At 46.8% G+C, this 19,328-nt stretch overlaps 1 protein-coding gene and 1 long non-coding RNA gene across 2 annotated transcripts in view; one reads left to right on the top strand and one right to left on the bottom strand.

Moving 5' to 3' along the window:
• The first annotated feature begins 1,378 nt into the window (after positions 1–1,378).
• LOC138836983 (uncharacterized) lies at positions 1,379–16,476 on the top strand. The gene is made up of 3 exons (XR_011375136.1): positions 1,379–1,641; positions 5,006–5,062; positions 15,736–16,476. It is a non-coding gene; the product is annotated as an uncharacterized lncRNA (long non-coding RNA).
• Positions 2,257–19,328, bottom strand: part of Entrep1 (endosomal transmembrane epsin interactor 1) — a 58,976-nt gene continuing 41,904 nt past the window's right edge. Inside the window, exons 6-11 of the mRNA XM_070035704.1 lie at positions 19,134–19,267; positions 12,843–12,972; positions 12,306–12,384; positions 10,203–10,355; positions 6,970–7,262; positions 2,257–3,058 (exon numbers count right to left, since the gene is read on the bottom strand). Coding sequence (XP_069891805.1) covers positions 2,855–3,058; positions 6,970–7,262; positions 10,203–10,355; positions 12,306–12,384; positions 12,843–12,972; positions 19,134–19,267 — 993 coding nt within the window. The 3' untranslated portion in view covers positions 2,257–2,854. The remainder of the gene's footprint in view (positions 3,059–6,969; positions 7,263–10,202; positions 10,356–12,305; positions 12,385–12,842; positions 12,973–19,133; positions 19,268–19,328) is intronic.

Genomic DNA, 19,328 nt, shown 5'->3' with positions numbered 1-19,328 from the left:
CATACATTCAGAGATGGCAAAGAATCAATGGTTTCCAAGAACGTCTGAGAGGGAGAGACATACAGTGGCCACTAAGAGGGACTGATTGATTTGCTTGCTTGTTTGTTTAGCTTTTTTTGTTTAGAGATAGGATCTTACTATATAATCCAAGCTGGGCCTTACATTTAAAAGCCGTACACTAAAAAGCTCATGCCTGTCATTCTAACTACTCAGGAGGCTGAGATCTGAAGATCAGTGTTCAAAACCATCCTGGGCAGGAAAGTCCATGAGACTCTTATCTCCAACTAACCACCAAAAAGCCAGAAGTAGAGCTGTGGCTCAAGAGGAAGAGTACTAGCCTTGAACACAAAAGCTCAGAGACAGCAAGTGCCCTGGCCTTAAGTTCAAGCCCCAGGACCAGCACAAGGAAAAAAACAAGCTTCTTGTATCTACCTCCTGAGTGCTGGGATTACAGGCATGCTCTAGAGGGGTTTGTTTTTTTGTCGGTCATGGGGTTTGAACTCTGGGCCTGGGCGTTGTCCCTAGCTCAACACTAGCACTCAACCACTTAAGCCACAGCGCCACTTCCAGTTTTCTGGTGGATTATTGGAGAGTCTCACAGACTTTCCTCCCAGGCTGGCTTTGAACCATGATCCTCAGATCTCAGCCTCCTGAGTAGCTAGGATTACAGGCATGAGCCACTGGAACCCAGCATATACAGAGACAGTTTTGAGGACAAGGAATCTAGCTTGTGTGACATGATCATGGTAAATAGATGTTATTATACACTCATCCACACCCACAGCACACACCAGGGTAAATGTTAACACGTACCATGGGGTGTATCAAGGGGTCCATGTAGGTGTAGCAATGGTGACAAATGTCCCACTGTCCTGGGGAATGCTGTTATAGAGTCTAAACGTGTAGACAGCAGAAGACACCCTGGGAAATCTCTGTACCTTCCTCTCCATTTTCCTATAAACCTAAAACTGCCCTAAAAAAGAAAATCTATTTTTACAAAGAAGGAGGCTGCATTGAATGGTAGCACTTTGTGATTCTTCATTATTTTTCTGCTCAGGGAATGTATTATACTTTACAATAGGTTTCGGTCAATGACAGATGGAGGTCAAAGACCTATTTCTGTATCCCAAACATCCTGTGACGCTTTGACCCGGGTGTGTGGCCCCGGGCTGGGTGTGATGGGGCTGGAGCCGCTGCTCGGCTCTTTGTGCGGGTTGAGTTTCAGCAGACGCCTGGTCCTTCTGGTAAGCATGCGCAGTTGGGCACCGCCTCCTCCCTGCCAACCTCACACCTGAGGGGACATTACAAGGAAAGCAGGCCCCAGGGCCACTCTGCCAGGCCCGTTCGCAGGGGACAGGACGCAAAGCCACGAGCTTGGGAACGTTCTGCTGTCTGGTTTTGGAGAACTTGGGACACGCAGCTGCCTGGACGGACGGCATGAGGCAGAGGTGACCACAGTCTCCAGCAGCAGCCCCTGTGCTGGCCAGTCTGAGACCAGGTGAAGTGAGGATCCAGCTTTTCCTCATGGGAACAGAAGCCGCAATGGTAGCAGCGCCCCCTTCAGGCAGCCACAGACCTTGGAAGAAGTTGGAAACCGCAAACTGACCACTAATGACCCATGAGCAGATGTGGATGTGCCAGGTAGGAGAAGGGCTTGGTTTCACCATTCTTTTCCTGTCGCTGACCTGCCTCACGGCCTGAACCCAACCAGGTTCTACACACCAGGGGAGGTCTTCTCGAAAATACAATGGAACCTGGCATCCATCCGTCGGAAACTTCTGTATCTCCCCCATGAGCTCACAACGCAGCTCACTCACGCGGCTCCCACCCACTCCTCTCCCCTGACTCAGATCTGTGGCTACCTCTTGTAAGTCTTGGCTCTTCCTCTACCTGGGATGCTCTTTCCCAAGCCTCCAAGTCCAGCCCCTAGCTCAAATGTCATTTCTTCAAAGAAGCCCTGCCCTAACCACCCCCTTCCTTCTTGGCACTAAGCCCAAGAGACTGTAATGGCTTAATTGATCCATTCATGGGGCGTGGCCCTATTAGAAGCCAGCTCCATGGAGCCTCTCAGCCCAGAGCTGGCTGCATGCGTGAAGACACATTGCTATTCTTGGGGTTCAGCGGCTTTGGTGATGAACTGGTTCAGCCACCTGCCCGGAAAACCAGACCACAGCCTTTATGCAGACTCCAAACTCTCCCCGAAAGGTCCATTCTGGCCATGGAGCCCACACACAAATACTGCCTGCACACAAATACTGCCAAAATAAACATTTTATTCCCCCCTTCTCCCCCCTCCTGCCTTAGGTGTTCTAGTTTGCAAGCACACATAAATGCAATCGACAAGAGTCCTCTCCATAAATACCTTTCGTTTCAAGTTGCCGCCTGTCTTTGTTCCTAAAGAGAGTGGATCGGAGGGGAACCGGAGAGAAAGCTTGGGGATTGTGTAGCCAGTGACAGCTAATCGGCCTCTGCCTCCTGCCAGTCCCTCTCTGAGCAAAGGCGGCCGGAGGCTAGGAATAACAACCTCCTTCCAGTGAGGGCCAGGCGTGGAGATCCACAAGGGGTCAGGCAGTGTCTCCTCAATGCAGTTTCTGCATATCCCAGAGCAGGTGGGCCTCAGGAAGGTTCCAGAGACCCAGCAAAGCAAGAGGAGCTCCTGCCTCTAACCTCCCCCCCAATCGGTGCACCCCAAGCCCAAAGGGGTTGGAAGAACCACCCTTCAGGGAAAGAGTCCAAGAGTAGGAATTGGCTGCTTTCCTGCCATGTCCCCTTTTTGGAGGCATCCCCACAGGGGACCCCCCAACTCCACAGCAGAAAGAGGGGGACCCTTCAACCCTTCCCTCCCTTCCTCGGGTCACAGCACGGTCTCTCTGATGACGCCGATGAGGCTGTGCGGCCGCTCAGCCTCCACCCGCCGGGGCCTCCTCTCAGCTCTCAGCCTCCCGGGTGGGGCGAAGGTGCTCAGGTCCCCACAGCTCTGCAGGTGCAGCAGGCCGGGCCATCTCTGCCAAGGCAGCGCATAGGCCCAGGCAGCGCCGGGCCGCGAAGGCGCCATTATCTACGAGAGAATAAGGAGGGAAGAGGTGAAGCTTTTCCAGATGTGGCCTTTAGGACCTGTTTCCTGTATCTGTCCATGTGTTTAAAGGATGTTCGCCCAAAGGAAAACTTATTTGGATTGTGAAGATTGTATTTTTTTTTTTTTAAGCATACTGCCTGTTCTCAAAGTCCCGGTGAAATTCTGCAAATTTTCTATGTAGACCTGCCATACCTAATTGGTGACTTGTCATTTCTTGTTTATATTTAACATTGTTCTTAATGGTTTCCCTCCCATGTCTCTGTCTTCTAATTAAGCCAGGGGTTCCCATTACTGGACAAGATGGGGACAGAACTTGTTAGAAAAAAGAATTCATATCTACTACCAATTTTGACAGTCTGGAAGGGAGCTTGAACATCAACAGCATTTGTGGGGGGGAGGGGGATTCTGGGGTTTGAACTCAGGGCCTGGGCATTGTTCCTGAGCTTCTTTTGCTCAAGGCTAGCACTCTACCACTTAAGCCACAGCTCCACCTCACCTTTTGGGGTGAACTGGAGATAAGAGTCTCATGGATTTTCCTGCCCAGGCTGGGTTTGAACAGCTATCTTCAGATCTCAGCCTCCTGAGTAGCTAGGATTACATGCATGAGCCACCAGCACCCAGCTTATTAGGAGAGAGAGAGAGAGAGAGAGAGAGAGAGAGAGAGAGAGAGAGAGAGAGAGAGAGAGAGAGAGAGAGAATATCCAGGTGGTATTTATGCTCTTGAAAATTTGAGAACCATTGGTCTGGCCAGGTAGTGATTTTATAAAAATGTCAACAAAGATCATTGGTGCTTCCAATGGATTGAATAAAACTTCGATAAACAACATATAAAGTAGGATAATCTGTTTGTGAAAACTTTTTTGTGTGTGCAAGACCAGGACTCAAACTCTGTACCTGAAGCTTTCCCTCATTGGCTGGTGCTCTACCAACTGATCTATGCCTCCAAGCCCCATTTGTAAAAACTTTTTAGAATGGTTCTACTGCTTTGGCTGGGCCTGGTGACTTATGCCTATAGTTACAGTTATTTAGGAGGTTGAGATCAACACCATCACAAGCCAAGGACAGCCTAGGCAAAAAAGTTCACAAGATCTCATTTTATCCAATAAAAAAAAGCCAGACAAGGTGGTACAGACTTGCCACGCCAGCTTTGCCAGCAGCATAAATACGAGAATCATGGACCAGGCCATTCCAGGCAAAAAAACAATCAAGTGAGACCCTATTTGAAAATCAACAATAGCAAAAGGCTGGGAGCATGAATCAAGTGACTGCCTAGCAGGCATGGAGCCTGAATTCAAACTCCAGTACCACTACCACAAAAATAAATAAATAAACAGCAGAGAGCCAGTGGCTCACGCCTATAATCCTAGCTACTCAGGAGGCTGAGATCTGAGAACCACAGTTCAAAGCCAGCCCAGCCAGAGAAGTCCCCACGAGACTCTTATCTCCAATTAACCACTCAAAAGCCAGAAGTGGCTTTGTGGCTCAAGTGGTAGAATGCTAGCCTTGAGCAAGAGAGGCTCAGGGACAATGCCCAGGCCCTGAATTCAAGCCTCACAACCGACAAAATAAAATAAAATAAACAGATAAATAAAATACTTCTGCTGATGAATCTGTTTTGAAATATGTCATAAATTAGAAAAGGAAGTAGATAATATCACTACTTATTCTGTAAGATTGGGGAAAGGTTGAGAAATTCCTTCTCCACGGGGATTGATGGGAGACCTGTCCAATCAATGCAAGGTTAGACAATTGCACAGCTACCTAGTATTGGAGTTTTATTGCCACCAAGCATCACAGAATAGCATTCTGATGACTCTCAACATGTTGCATTTGTACCTTCTGCGCTTGTAAGGTCATGAAGAGTTGAATCTCCCCAAAAGATGGGATATCAAATTTTGCTAACATTCCCTTCCTTCTATTTGTCTTTAGGATGTGGCCTTGTCTCCTGATGAAGAAGAAATTTTTCAATGCTCACTGAGTTGCAAGGTAAGTTGGCACACGTGGGTTTTTGTTTTGGTTTGCTGTTGGGGAAAATTGAAGTGGCTCTAAAACCTCATTCTGGTTTGCTGCGAAAGGTGGTGGAGTCAGGAACAAAAGGTCCCTTGCCATAATCCTTGCTTCCTTGTGTCTGGGGCAGGGGTGTGGCATTGTGACAACTCATGTGTGACTTAGTACTAGAAGGCCCAGCACAGCATAGCCAGTCCCAAGCATCTCAGCAATTAACCGTTAACCTGGGGGGGGGGGGGGGGGCGTGTGTGTGTGTGTGTGTGTGTGTGTGTGTGTGTGTGTGTGTGTGTGTGTGTGTGTGTGTGTGTGTGTGTGTGTGTGTGTGTGTCTAGCAAACACTGATTGAAGAGCTAGCAAGCACTGATGATGTTAACATCTATTGGGCTGTTGGGCTGTAAGGGTCGGGTCATTTCCAAAGACCCTGAGAAGTTATGGACTGTTTCTTTCCTTGCCAGAGTTTGCAGGACCTTGAGAAATGACTCCAAATGCTTGTTCCTTGTTTGCTCGGCTATTGGAGCTATAGCGCAGGAAGGGAACAGGGAAATAGCAACTGAAGGAGGTCAGAGACACCAGGAAATAAATGTCTCCCCTACACAGGCTACTTCCTGGAATCTGTCCAGGACCACTGACTGATCATTCTTCTAGAGAGCCAATCAGAGATAGGTCTGTTGTTCAAGTGCCTCTTTCCACAAGGAGTCAGATCTCTCTTCTCCCCTGGAACCCCTGAAGAAGTGGGAGAAGGGTTGGCTTCTGGCTTCAGTAAGAGGCCAGCAGGTAGAAAGTAGGACCAGAAAGGAAACGTGAAGAGACGGTTTAATTGAGATACCTTTACAGTTACCTAGGATCCTGGAGCACAAATCTGAGAATCAGCCTGATGCAACTCAAGAAGTATTTACTAGGCACCTAGCATAATACAGGCAGGCAGCCAGGTAACACCCTCTGCCACACCACCAGGCTCTCTACCATGGCCAGCCCACTAACCGACAGTACTGGGGCTTGAACTCGGGGCCTTGAACTCTCACTTGGCTTTTATTTCCCCCAAGGCTGCTGGCACTCCCTCACTTGAGCTATGGGTTCACTTCCAGCTTTTTGCTGGTTAACTGTCTATAGGAGTCCCATGGATTTGTCTACCCGGGCTGGCTTTGAACCTTGATCCTCAGATCTCAACCTCCTGAGCAGGAAGGATTACAGGCGTGAGCCACCAGCACCCAGCAGGTAACCATCTTAAAGGGGTGCAGAGAAGGTTCTTAGCAGAAGGAAACTCACTCATTCAGAGACACAGGGCTAGACTGACCCTTCACTTTAAAGAAGAGAATCCCGAGACCCAAGCAGATGCTGTGTGGGCCCAATTTCATTTTCTATCTGGATGGCTTCAATCCAGGAGTCCTGCCTTTGACTTTTCTATCTATGGGGAAGAATCGGTGCTTATTCTGCTAAGTCTTACTGGCTTATCTCTCTTACTAGGCAATTCATGGAAATGTGAACAGCTCCCAGAGTCTTGCCAATATCATTTTTTCAAAGGGCAGAGAAAGCAAACAGGATCATCAAGGGGCATCTTCAATTCAGGAAATCAAATCTTGGATGAGTTCCTCACACTACCCATATCCTCTGCTTTTCTCTAGGCATGCTTCAGTGTTCCAGAAAACTAAGGTTTCCCCTCCCTCCCCACCCCCCCCCATCATCCTCCTTGGTCATCCCCCTTGGGCTGAGAGCACTGTAGAAAATACTAGAGCATACCTAGGAGGCAAGCTCTAGAGCTTCTTCTTCCCTCCCTCATTTGACGTAACCCTATAACCATAAACTGGGGACAGGAAATGGGAGAAGCCGACTGAGGCTACAGGGGAAACAGATGTGAGAGTCAGGCCAGATAGCAATAACACGATTACCTGTTCTAGAAAACTGGCACTTGTGATGGCTTCCTCCATGTGCTCCTCATCGGATTTCAACACAGATTTAATGTTTTCTACAAGTTCATGGATGTCTGGGGTCATGCTGCAAGAAGACTGCTCCAAGAACCTTGCCACCAGGAGCTTGGTGTCTATGTAAGACCTATAATCGATGAGAGAGCGGGGCCTGCATCTCAGCGCTCTTGGTCTGCTGCTTCTCCTTAGCGTCACCAGGGCCAGATCCAGTCTCCTTTCAGTCTGAGTGGCCGCTTCGCAGCTGAGCACTGGAGTGGCTGTGGACAGAGACAAAGCATAGAACCCATTGGCTGAGGCCCTCTGGACAGAAGGCACAAACTCAGTGAAAGATGACCATGACCACACATGCTTTCCATCTTACAGAATGAAAAGGGGGAAAAAATAAACAAATGATAGCACAAGCCTACTTCCTGCAGTACATTGCCAACAGATTAAGTCCCAAGACATTAATCTACATCGCATAAAGCACAGCCCCCAAGGTGCAGACAGATGGCCAAGTACAGAACTCAGAAGGCAAACCCTGGTGGAATATATTTTGTGGTGTATGGCAGATCAATGAGAATGGATGGACCAAACAAGAAAAAGAAAACATGGCCGACCAGTGGAAGATTGTGTCAATGGAGGAGGAGAGGAAGGACTATAGAGACACGTGATTTGGGGATGAATATAATGCTGTACCTTTGTCCTTAAATCCTCAAGGACATTGTACTGACTTCTATGAACGATGCTCATATCGTGGCCATGAGGTAGGTCTATGGCTGACTATTACAGAAAACAGGTGCGGAACAAAAATCACATCATTCCAGAAGGCAAGAGAGAGCGAGCCTGGGAAATCCATGGCAGGCTCTGATTTCCACGGTGACCTCCAGCAGCAAAGCCCAGCTGGCTGCCGCCATTGCACCGTGAAGCAGTCTGGCTTCTGTGTGTCCATTCTTACCAGCACACTTCCATGTACGGACACTAGGGAGTTAGGCCTGTGAGGTCTGATAAGTGGACATTTACGAAGACAGGAAGCGCAGGGTGGGAGCGGGGAGAGGAAAGGGAGGCTCATTTTCCTGTGGTGAGTGATAGGCATGAAGAACTCTGAACCACAGTTAAGAGATTGTCCCAGGCTGCCACGTGTATGTGACAGTCAGCAAGAGTCTTCCAGAAACATGTGCCAAACAACACTCCCCGGGTAAGGACAGAATGGGCGGGGAGAGGGGCAGTCACACGCACTCACTGCCGGCAACCTGTGCCTTCCACCGGTGAAGCCAGTCAGTGGGTAAATGCGTGTTGTTCTTGCCCCTGCGGGGCTGCAGAATGGAAAGGGTTTCCAGAAAGATCTCCCTTGGGTGTGCAGAAAGCTAAGCTCTCCTGGGAGGTGGCAGTTGGGCCCTCAAGTCCTCAGCTTGCCCGTGGGAATGGGAGACCCACAAGATGGAGATGCACCCCAAGTCAGAGGCCCGGTGCCCAGCCTGAAGAGAAGCAGCAGTGCGGAGCTCAGAAGCCACTGCAGAGACCCGAGGAATGCGCTCTGTGGTTCCCACGTGGTTATTCTGGCGGACACCACACATGGTTGGAGGGACAGAACAGAGCGGAAGGGCTCAGACAGGACTTGAGAGAGGCCAGGATATCCCAAAGCTTAATATGCCCACAAGCCCAGAAGAGCAGAAGCCACAACTGCTAGATTCAGTCCCCTGTTGCTGGCATTAAGGCAACTTTTTAACTTTATTCCTTTGCTTCCTTTATTTTTCACAGTATTCTAGAATGAAGAGATATTGGGAGATATTCAGGTACTCATATACACAGAGGGGCAAATAAAAGACTCAACTTACTCAAAAACTGTTAACGTACAGGCAAAACCCAAATTAAATGAAGAGGGAAGGAGAGAAAGTGTGTATGTGCATGTGTATGAGCATCGTGTTGGGAGTGTGTTTGTGTGAGTGGGTGTGTGCAAGTGTGTGTGTGCACTAGTGTATCTGAGCATGGTGCTGCATGCATGTGAGATTGTGGGTGTGCCCGTGTTACCTGGTGTTAGTATGAGTGTGTGTGAGGGTGCACACACATGAATATGCGTGTGTGAAGGTGCATGTGTGTGCTTCATTCTACACAATTTTCTTAAAACCGGATCCATTTCTCAATAATTCCATCTACTCACACATTGTGAAAGGGATGGTAATAAGTAGTAAGTTGCAAAGCCAGGGATCACAAACACACCCCTTTTACCTCTTCCCACCGGCTACAAGCCATCAGAACTCAGACCTAGGGTCTATGTAATTTCCTTCCTGCAGCATCTCACACACTATATCATGTGCACGCAACCCAATGCTTTTGAAGGCAATAAGGTAAAAAGAAGAAAAACCATCTGCCAGGCATAATAACTCAAGCCTATAATCCTAGCTACCTGGGAGGCAAAGATTGGGAGCTTATGGACCAAGGCCAGTGCCGGCATAAAAGTTCAAGATACATCATCTCATCTAATGACTGAGCATGGTGGAGCATCGTATTATTCCAGCTACGTGGGAAGCACAATTCTAGGCACAACGGCACATGCTTGTGATCCCTCGCTACACAAGAAAGCACAAGGAGGAGGATCACAGCCCAGCTGTCCGAGGCATACAGCAAGACCATCTAAAAAAAAAAAATCACCAATGAAAGCATGATGCTAGTCGCTCACACCTGCAATCCTAGCTACTCAGGAGGCTGAGATTTAAGGATCATGGTTCAAAGCCAGCCTGGCAGGAATATGAGACTCTTATCTCCAATTAATCAGCATAAAGCTGAAGTAGAGCCATGGCTCAAGTGATACAGGACCAACTTTAAGCAAAAAAAAAGCTAAAAAGACAGAGTATAGGCCCTGAGTTCGAGCCCCAGTATCAGCACACACACACACACACACACACACACACACACACACACACACAAAAAGGGTTGGACTCATGGCTCAAGTGGTATAGCACCTGCTCAGCATGCACAAGGCCCTTGGTCAATCTCCAGTACCTCAGGGGAAAATAGTAATTCTGCTGTCTTAAAGGGAATGGCAGCTGTGTATTCCTAATGTGCGTGTCAATTTTTATTCCCCCCCCAAAATTAATCTCTTAGCCTCTTTCGGAATACCACTTCATCTTATAGGGCCCTCGGCTAGCTAGAGCCACCTGCTTTCCCATTCGACAAACAAACCCAGTGCTCTGCAGGGCGCTGGGGAAGGGCATCACCTCTCTCCTCGCAGTGGTGGAGCACAGGATCACTCTTGGATCTTGTCCTGAGGGGCGGGAAAGCTCGGCAGCTCCTGGCTGGATGCACCAGGCTTGCGGGGGGATTCAATACAGATGTGCCTTCTTCACCGGCTGTGGGAGGAACAGCCCCACCTGATTTTTTTTTAAACAGGAGACACATAAGTTATTATTATTTTTAACCAGCTGCAACCTTCCAAATGTTGGGCAGGAAACACCTGTGTACGCAAAGCTGCCAGGGAACAAAGAATGGAGTTAATAGCATTTACTTAGGCTGCTGGCCCCGAGTGTTTTTATTTCCCAGCACTGTGGGAAAACCTGCCTACCTTCAAACTACCCCCCTTGTCTCCTCAAACAAACAAACAAACAGCCCCAAGGGCATAGTAAAACAGCTGTGCCAGAACATCAGGTTTTTCCTGAAGGTGCTTAGAACCTTCTCCCAACCATCCTAGGCATTTCAGGGTTTCTGGGTCTTTCTTTCTTGGAAGGAGCCACCTACTCCATAGGTGAAGGAGGCGCTCTGTGAGCAGAGAACCAGGCTGGGAAACTCCCAGTTGGTCCCATTATGAACCAGAGGCCACTAAATGGAACGTCTCAATGAATGTGGAAATTGGTTTCCAGATTTTCCCAGTCCAAGAAAGTAAAACCCAACAGATGCCCGTGGCTCACATCTGTAATCCTAACAACTCAGGAGGCTGAGATCTGAGGATTATGGGTCAAAGCCAGCCTGGGCTGGAAAAATCTTTGAGATTCTTATCTCCCATTAACCAGCAAAAAGAGCTGGAACTGGAACTGTGACTCAGTGGTACTACACTAGCCTTGAGCATAAAAGCTCAGGGACAAGACCCAGACCCTAACAAAGTTCAAGCCCCAGGACTGGCATAAAAAAGGAAGGAAAGAAAAAATAGAAAGAATAGAAATGAAAGAAAAGGACAAGGAAGGAAGGTAGAAGGGAAGGAAGGAAGGTAGAAGGGAAGGAAGGTAGAAGGGAGAAAAGGAAGGAAGGAAGGAATGGAAGGAGGGAGGGAGAGAGGGAGGGAGGGAGGGAGAGAGGAGGGAAGGAGGGAGGAAGGGAGGGAGGGAGGAAGGGAGGGAGGGAGGAAAGAAAGAAAGAAAGAAAGAAAGAAAGAAAGAAAGAAAGAAAGAAAGAAAGAAAGAAGAAAGAAAGAAAGAAAGAAAGAAAGAAAGAAAGAAAGAAAGAAAGAAAGAAAGAAAGAAGAAAGAAAGAAAGAGAAGGAAGGAAGGAAAGAGAATGAAAGAGAAAGAAAGATCCATCATTTGGGAGCTTGAATTGTGGCTTAGAAAACTCTCGGTTAACAGAAGAATTACAAACATAGTGAGGATAATTCAATATAGCTTCTGAATTTTACTTAAAGATATATAATGGGGCTGGAAGAATAGCTCAGTGGTAGGCAAAAAAAATATATTTTTAAGATGGAAGGTGAACAGAACGCATTCGGAATGACTGCTGAAAAATTACCTCCATCTAAAATAGCTAAAAGTTGATCCATTATTTATTACCATTAGCAATTTTGTCCTAGTGCACAATTCTTTGGGCCACTTAAAATGTCCCCAAAGAGAGAAAGCTGTAACAATGATATCCTTAAATTACAAGGATAAACGTAAATCGACTCTAGTATTTGCTATAGCACTGAAAAATCAGAATTCCCTGGACATTCAGGCAGCAAGACTGGAGCCAGAGGTTCTAAATGACAGCATGATCCCACAGCAAACCACTCTTCATTAAATGAAAACTAACTCTTCTTCAAAGGACCCCAGTTTGTTTTAATCAGACAGAGAAAAACTATAGATTGGAAAACACAGGAATGACAAATTGGACTTTATTTCACAGGATCCTGAAAATAGTCTTGGTTATTCACAGAAGATTCTACTTCGTGTTACTGATATGGTAATACCTCTCACTTTTCAGTGCTGGTCATATTTTTGCATCTGGTAAGAAGGATGTAGTTGAATGATTTGCTCCAAAAATATCTGACTTCAAACAGAACACCAGATGGGCCGTTGATTCCACCATGTTTCAATCTATTAAGTCATGGCTTTGGCCCGTGGAAATACGTCGGTTACCTTGAGTGGTGTGTGTGTCCGTTAGTTCCAGTGGACTCACAGCAGCCTCGGATCCTTCTGGAATCTGGAATGAAGACCCCTGCATCACAGGAGATGGGTGGGGAAAAAGAAGGCTGTCTTGTGATGGTCAACTTAACTGCTCTTGGGACCCCCATGAGCTTGAAATGATGTATGAGGTACAACCTCCCTGGCTGGTCTCCAAGATGTACCATAGTTCCTGCCTGTGGTCAATGGATTAAAAGAGAAGCCTTAGGCCAGGCGGTCACACACCTATAATCCTAACTACTCAGGAGGCTGAGAGCTGAGGATCACGCGGGCAGGAAAGTCCACGAGACTCTTATCTCTGATGAACCATCAGAAAACTGGAAGTGGAGCAAAAGAGCTCAGGGACAGTGGCCAGGTCCTAAGTTCAAGCCCCATGACACAGAGAGAGTGGGGGGGGAGGGGGAAGGGGAGAGAGGAAAGAGAGAGGAAGGGAAAGAGGGAGGGAGACACAGAAGAAGAGGGAGAGGGGGAGAGGGGGAGGCTTCGACATACCTGTTCCTGGTCCATTTGGCTCACCACGGCTTCATAGGGAGGAGGGGGGTCCAGAGGACAGAACACTTCCACACCTTTGCTTCTAGCTCCATAGATGTGCGGCAGCGGAATGAGGTCGGGACCCGCCATCCTAGACAGAACATGCTGGCATGAGGAAGCAGGTCTGCACACGAGCCCTCAGGCTGCCCTGGACATACTACCTTAGCCTCTAGTCCAGGGAAACCGCTCAGCCCCACACACAACAGTTCAAGAGAGGGAGACCAATCCAGGCTGCCCTCTAACCACATGGCTCCTTACACAAGTGACAATGTATAAAACGTGACGCCGTCATTTTCATGTGTTTTCACTCTAATGGTACTAGGTTGAATCCAAGACTTCAGCCTTGCTAAGCAGGGCTCGATCACTTGAGTCACATGGCCAGCTCTTTGTCACTCTAGTTATTTTTGAAATAGGGTCTCCCTTTTTACCCAGGTCTAGACCTTGATCTTTCTATTAATACTTTCTACTGTAGCTGGGATGGCAGGGATAAGCTACCACACTCAGCTTTTGAAATAGTTCTTGAAAACTGCTTGTTTGTTTTGGGGTTTTGTCTTTGTTTTCATTGTTTTTGTTGTTATTGTTGTTGTTGTCAAAGCGGGCTTGGAGCCACGATCCTCCTGCCTACAGCCTCCCATATAGCTGGGTGACAAGTGTGTACCACCACACTTAGATATTGGTTGCCATGGGGTCTCGAGAATGTTTTGCCTGACCTCCAATTAAAATTCTTCCAGCCCCCACCTTATCAGGTAACTAGGATTATATATGTGAACCACCAGTGCCTGGCTGTCATAAATACTAATGCTAATACTAATAACATGGTGCCAGTGCGTATAATCCTAGTTACTCAGGAGGTAGAAATCTGAGGATTGCAGTTGAAACCATGAAGAGTCTTTATCTCCAATCAACCATCAAAAAAGCCAGGAGTGGAGCTGTGGCTCAAGTAGTAGAAGACCAGATTTAAATGAAAAGGCTAAAGGGTAGCACCAGGCCCTGAGTTCAAGGCCCATACTGGCATGTGTGTGTGTGTGCATGCACACACATGCACACACACACACACACACACACACACACACACACACACACACACACAAACACACACATACACAGAGCAAATAGTAATCCACAGGGATGGAAAGCAGATGAAGGTGGCTGGTATCTGGAGGAAGCAAAGCATTTCTAAGGCATTTCCGGGTCGGTCTTGTGTGTGAACTGTACGCTGCAACTTCAAACACCAATTAAAGCAACTAAGGACTCCAGGAAACTTGATCACCTAGTCCTTTAGCAGGGCAGAGAGGAGGCGCAGGAATGGAGGGGGGAAGGGTGAGAAAATGCAGTCATTACATTTAATCCATACTATGTAAAAAAAAAAAAAATGGACTGCTAAACGTGTGGGTAGGGATGGGAGGGGGAAGCAGAGGGGAAGGGGGGCACCGTCAAGAAGGTTGTATTCACCACCGGACTTATGGAACTGTAACCCCTTTAGACAACTACTTAATAAGAACAACAGCTTTTTAAAGGAGTGATTTTAGAACCCCCTGCCTGAGAGAATTGAGAAGTCATTGTTTCTTCATGAGCATGACATAGGCCAAGAATACTTTAAAAGGACAACTAAAACCAGTAGCACACGGCTGCTATGGTATGACAGTGTCCCCAAATTCATGTGTTAGGAACTCAGGCAGAGGTGCAGGGGGGGGGACGGTGGGAGGAGCCTCAGGCAGAGGTGCACCACAGCGGGAGGGGGGCGGGGGGAGGAGCCTCAGGCAGAGCCCTCACACATGCATCCGTGCTCCCCCAGGAGGCCTGTAGGAGCAGGTCTTTCTCTTCCACTCTTCTGCCTCCTGAGCATGCACCTTGCCTCCTCACCAGAGAACAACACTTTGTCATCTTGGAGCCAGAGACCAAACCTAGCAATGCCTCTAGCCCGTAGCTGACCCAGCCTCCAGACCTCTAAGAACTAAATACCTATTCCTTATGAACAGCTCGGTGTAAAGTATTCTGCAATAGCAGCATGAAAGGACTAATAGTCCAAGCTTATTATATATATATACATATATATATATATACACACACACATGTGCATATACATGTATGTACATACATGTATATATACACCTGTGTAGCATATGTGTATGTGGTATGTACATGTGCATATACTTGAATGGTTATGTATGGGCATATATTCATACATGTGTGTACATGTCTATGTGTGTATAGTCATGTGTGCATATATGCATTTATATATACATATGTCTATGTGACTCTATATATTTATATGTATAGACTAGACATACGTGTGTGTGTGTGTGTGTGTGTGTGTGTGTGTGTGTGTGTGTGTGTGTATGCTGATAATGAGGCTTGAACTCAGGGCCTGCACCCTATCTTTTTTTGTTTCTTTGGTTGGTCGTGGGGCTTGCACTCAGGGCCTAGGTGCTGTCCCTAAGCTCTTTTGCTCAAAGCTAGAGCTCTACTACTTTGAGCCACCATACCACTTCTGGTTTTTGAGTGGTTAATCAGAGATAAGAGTCTCACAGGGACTTCTCTGCCCAGGCTGGCTTCAAATGTGAACCTCAGATCTCAGCTTCCTTAGATGCTAGGATTACAAGTGTAAGCCACTGGCGCCCAGCTATGTTAGCTTTTTGTGCTCAGTGCTGAGGCCACTTAGGCCAGAGCTCTATTTCTGGCTTTCTGGTAGTTAGTAAAGATAAGAGTCTCACAGACTTCCTGCCCAGACCGGCTTGGAACTGTGATCCTCTGATCTCAGCCTTCTGAGTAGCCAGGATTATAGGCATGAGCCACTGGCACCTGAAGATCTTAAAAATATTTTTTGTTGCTTATCTCATAATAATCCTCTCAGGGGCCACATGACAACACAGCTGCAGGAGGAAATGGAGTCTCAGATATGGTAAGAAATCAATCCAAGGAGCCTTGAAGAGATTCCAGCAAACCTTCAATGGTTCATACTAATGAGCCTCAAGATGAAGAGGAAACACAAACAGAAATGCAAAATGTGTTCTGCTTTGATGCTATAAATAGGCCTTGAAAACTCATCTGAGGGTAATGCTACAACTCATGTGCCTTTGACCAAAGAATGACCTCCCGCTGTCCACTGGACAGCCAGCCGCTCCTTATCACTGGGTCCGGAGTGACAGAATTGCTGCCTTTTTGATTTCTGGCTTGGGCCAATTTATGCGAATGCCTGGAGTTGGGGTGCACTCCTCCTCCTATATTCACAAATCAGTTCACAAAGAAGATAACCCGTCTTTGGACAAAAGCCCTGACTGCAATCAGACTTCTATTTATGACAGTAACTAGAGAAGGCCTTTCTCAAAAGGCTACCGGAGCACAAAGTGGTTGTATTTATAGAAGTTAAATAAACAGACCTCTTCTGAGAGCATGCAATGCCTTACAGGAAACAGTCAACTTCTACAGCGTGAAAAGTCCCGTACAAAATATTCAGGCATGTTCTTGCCTGTTTTATCATAGAAAGAATTACGAAGGAGGGCTGAACAATCAGGTCGATTAAGTTGATTGATTCAGCAAATGCAACCAAATTTTTAAAATATCATTAACAGCCTATGAATCTAAACAGGAAGACATTCAGCCACTTTAAAGTGGAAAAAAAAATGGACTGCACTCTAAGCCTAGTAGAACTGCAGGAGAGCGGTATTTGCCCACGAGTGATTTAATATACAATTTGAGCATTCTGCTTCAGCTTTCTCTTCCCACCTTCTTGGAAACATTCTGCATGGCAAAGATATTGGTGGTTTTCTCACCACCCAGTTTTCATGAGGGGCAATCTCAGGGCTCAGGGGGACAGTTCTCAAAGGGTAGAAATCCCCACGTTGACAGGCCATGTCCTTCTGGAGCAGGGGAGGAGGCAGAGACTACAGAACCCGTGGCTGGACAGCAGAATCCTGCATCCACATGAGTCACTCTCCCTAATTTATGCCACTGCAGGAAATTGAATCTGTCTGCTGCCTCCTCTTAGTTCCACCCAGTGCTCACCCACAACCTTGGAGAGCCAGCATTCTTCATGAAGAGGGCAATTCTCTTTCCAGCCATGAAATAAAGTCATTTGAATGTCCTCCAACGTACCCTCCACAGTCAAGGGAGATGGTGTTTCAGCTTTAGCACATGTGCACCAGGGAACACAGAGAATATGTATCTTGTTGCTGTAACTCCTCAGCATCTGTAATTCTTGGCTCATTTCCCAGCAGGCTAGGAAATCATCCTAGCCTCTAATGTTTGAAATGCCAGTAGACTGTTCCCTGACCAATGCAGGGCAGAGCTGTCCCAAAGCCTGCCTGGGGCCATCTGTCCCTCACATGATGCTCCACTCTGCCTTCCTGATCCTATCTGCCTCTGTCTCAGCAGGTGGAGAGGGAAGGGCAGGGCAGGGAGGCGGTTCCGTTGCAAACTCAAAGCACATTAACTATATCTGGGATTTGCCTCATTTGGTCACACACAGTTGGACATTAGAAAATGTTTTCCCCCAACCCCAAACCTGCCACCAAATTTGTTTGATAATGCCACACATACTATAGATATTCCAAAATACAAACGGCCTCAGAATAGAAAGCTAAAGTCTCCAATCTTTCTATGGAATCAGAGATGATAGGGAGGGAAGGATATTTAGATACAGGCTTGTTATCTTTTGGCATGAGTTTTTTTTTTCTTTTAATCTTTTTTTCTGGTCTTTTTGCCTTCCTTTCTTCCTTCCTTCTTTCTTTCCTTCTTTCTTTCTTTCTTTCTTTCTTTCTTTCTTTCTTTCTTTCTTTCTTTCTTTCTTTCTTTCTTTCTTTTCTCTTTCTTATTTTGTAGAACTGAGGACTGAATTCAGGACCTTGTACTTGCCAGGCAACTGTTCTACTGAGCTAAATCCCCAACCTATTATCTTTTTTAAAAGATAATAGTGGCTCACACCTGTAATCCTAGCTACTCAGGAGGCTGAGATCTGAGGGTCGCAGTTCAAAGCCAGTACAGGTAGGAAAGCCTGTGAGACTCATCTCCAATTAACCACCAGAAAACCAGAAGTGGTGCTGTGGTTCAAGTGGTAGAGCACTAGCTAAAGAGCTAAAGTGCTAAAGAGCTCCGGGACAGCACTCAGGCCCAGAGTTCAAGCCCTACAACCAACAACAACAACCAAAAAATTAAATTATTATAAAGTTGATATGCAGAGAGGTTACTGTTTCGTAAGTCAAGCAGTTAGTACATTCCTTTTTGGACAATGTCACTCCTTCCTTTGTTTTCTCCCATTTTTTCTCTCTTGTCCCCACGCACATGTCTTAGAGTTCATTTTAACATAGTTTCCTGAAGTCTATTTCAATAAATATTATTTTATATGATGAGAGGTATAAAGGTATTGCACCTTTGTGTTCCTCTCCTAAGAGTATCCTTCTTTGGGCTCACTGTGAGAATGTTCATCTTTTAATGTCCATGGTCTTCAGGTTACTTTCCCAGGGAGCCATCCTGACTGGCAGCCCCACCCCAAACCCCTCTTTAGAGAACTATTACATCCACCTAACACTCATTTTAATAAGCTCCACTGAGCCCCTGGATTGGAGGGGAGAAAGTATTTCCACTTCATTTTGAATTTTAGTAACCCAGCAGCAGTGAGCAAGCAGCCTGGGAGACAGCCTATGTGTGTTAAATGAGTCAGTCAGGTCATTCTTGAAAGAGACTCAATTCTAGAGTCCCTAACAAACACACGTGTGGCCTTTCCTTCTACAAAGAGCAAGGCCTAAGATCTGAGAAACAGTCACATGTTGAGCAAGAATTTGAAAAGAGCAATCAATGTGATGACTAGTTCTTCTAAACCAGGGAGCTGTAATGAATAATTAATATTTCTTAACGGCTGGGAAGAATTTCATGATTGCTGGTGTTAGAATGACACATCCATTTGACCTAACCAGGGACTGTTTCCAGGGCAACGGCAACTCTCAATCATGTCAAATTACAGCCAGCCCTTATCTCCCGGGGTATCTGCTTTCCCTGGAAAAGCTCATTGAGATTGAAAAGGAATATCTTTAGGTCAGCATTTGACTTCTCTGGGGATTCCTCTGGCTTAGCAGACAAGAAAGAGAGACGTGGAGAGACAAGGAGAGAAAGAAATAGAACAAACTGAAACCCTGATGTGTGTGTTTGGTGGGGGGGAACCAATCTGTTTAGATTTCAGAAACAAGTGAGCACTCAGAATGTGAAGACCCACCCCAGCTCAGTGTCTGACTGTGAGGGCAAGCGATGCAACGCTACCTGCGGCTCATCCGGGGCGTACACGAGTAAAATGTGGCAAAGTAAGAAGGGGGAGGCACAGGTGGTATGAAGTCATCAGGGTCAGGAATCCGGCCATGATCTTCCACTTCTTCGGTAGAAATCTGGGACTCGTCCTGCTTAGACATCACAGCCAGTTAGCCAAAGGCCTTTCCCCACGAAGCACGAAAGGAAAGG

This window comes from Dipodomys merriami, unplaced genomic scaffold (assembly GCF_024711535.1).
Source record: "Dipodomys merriami isolate MVZ:Mamm:240054 unplaced genomic scaffold, mDipMer1.0.p SCAF_26, whole genome shotgun sequence".
Classification (NCBI taxonomy): Eukaryota; Metazoa; Chordata; class Mammalia; order Rodentia; family Heteromyidae; genus Dipodomys; species Dipodomys merriami.
Note: the sequence above shows the minus strand (reverse complement) of the source record. Positions and strands in the feature narration are given on the sequence as shown.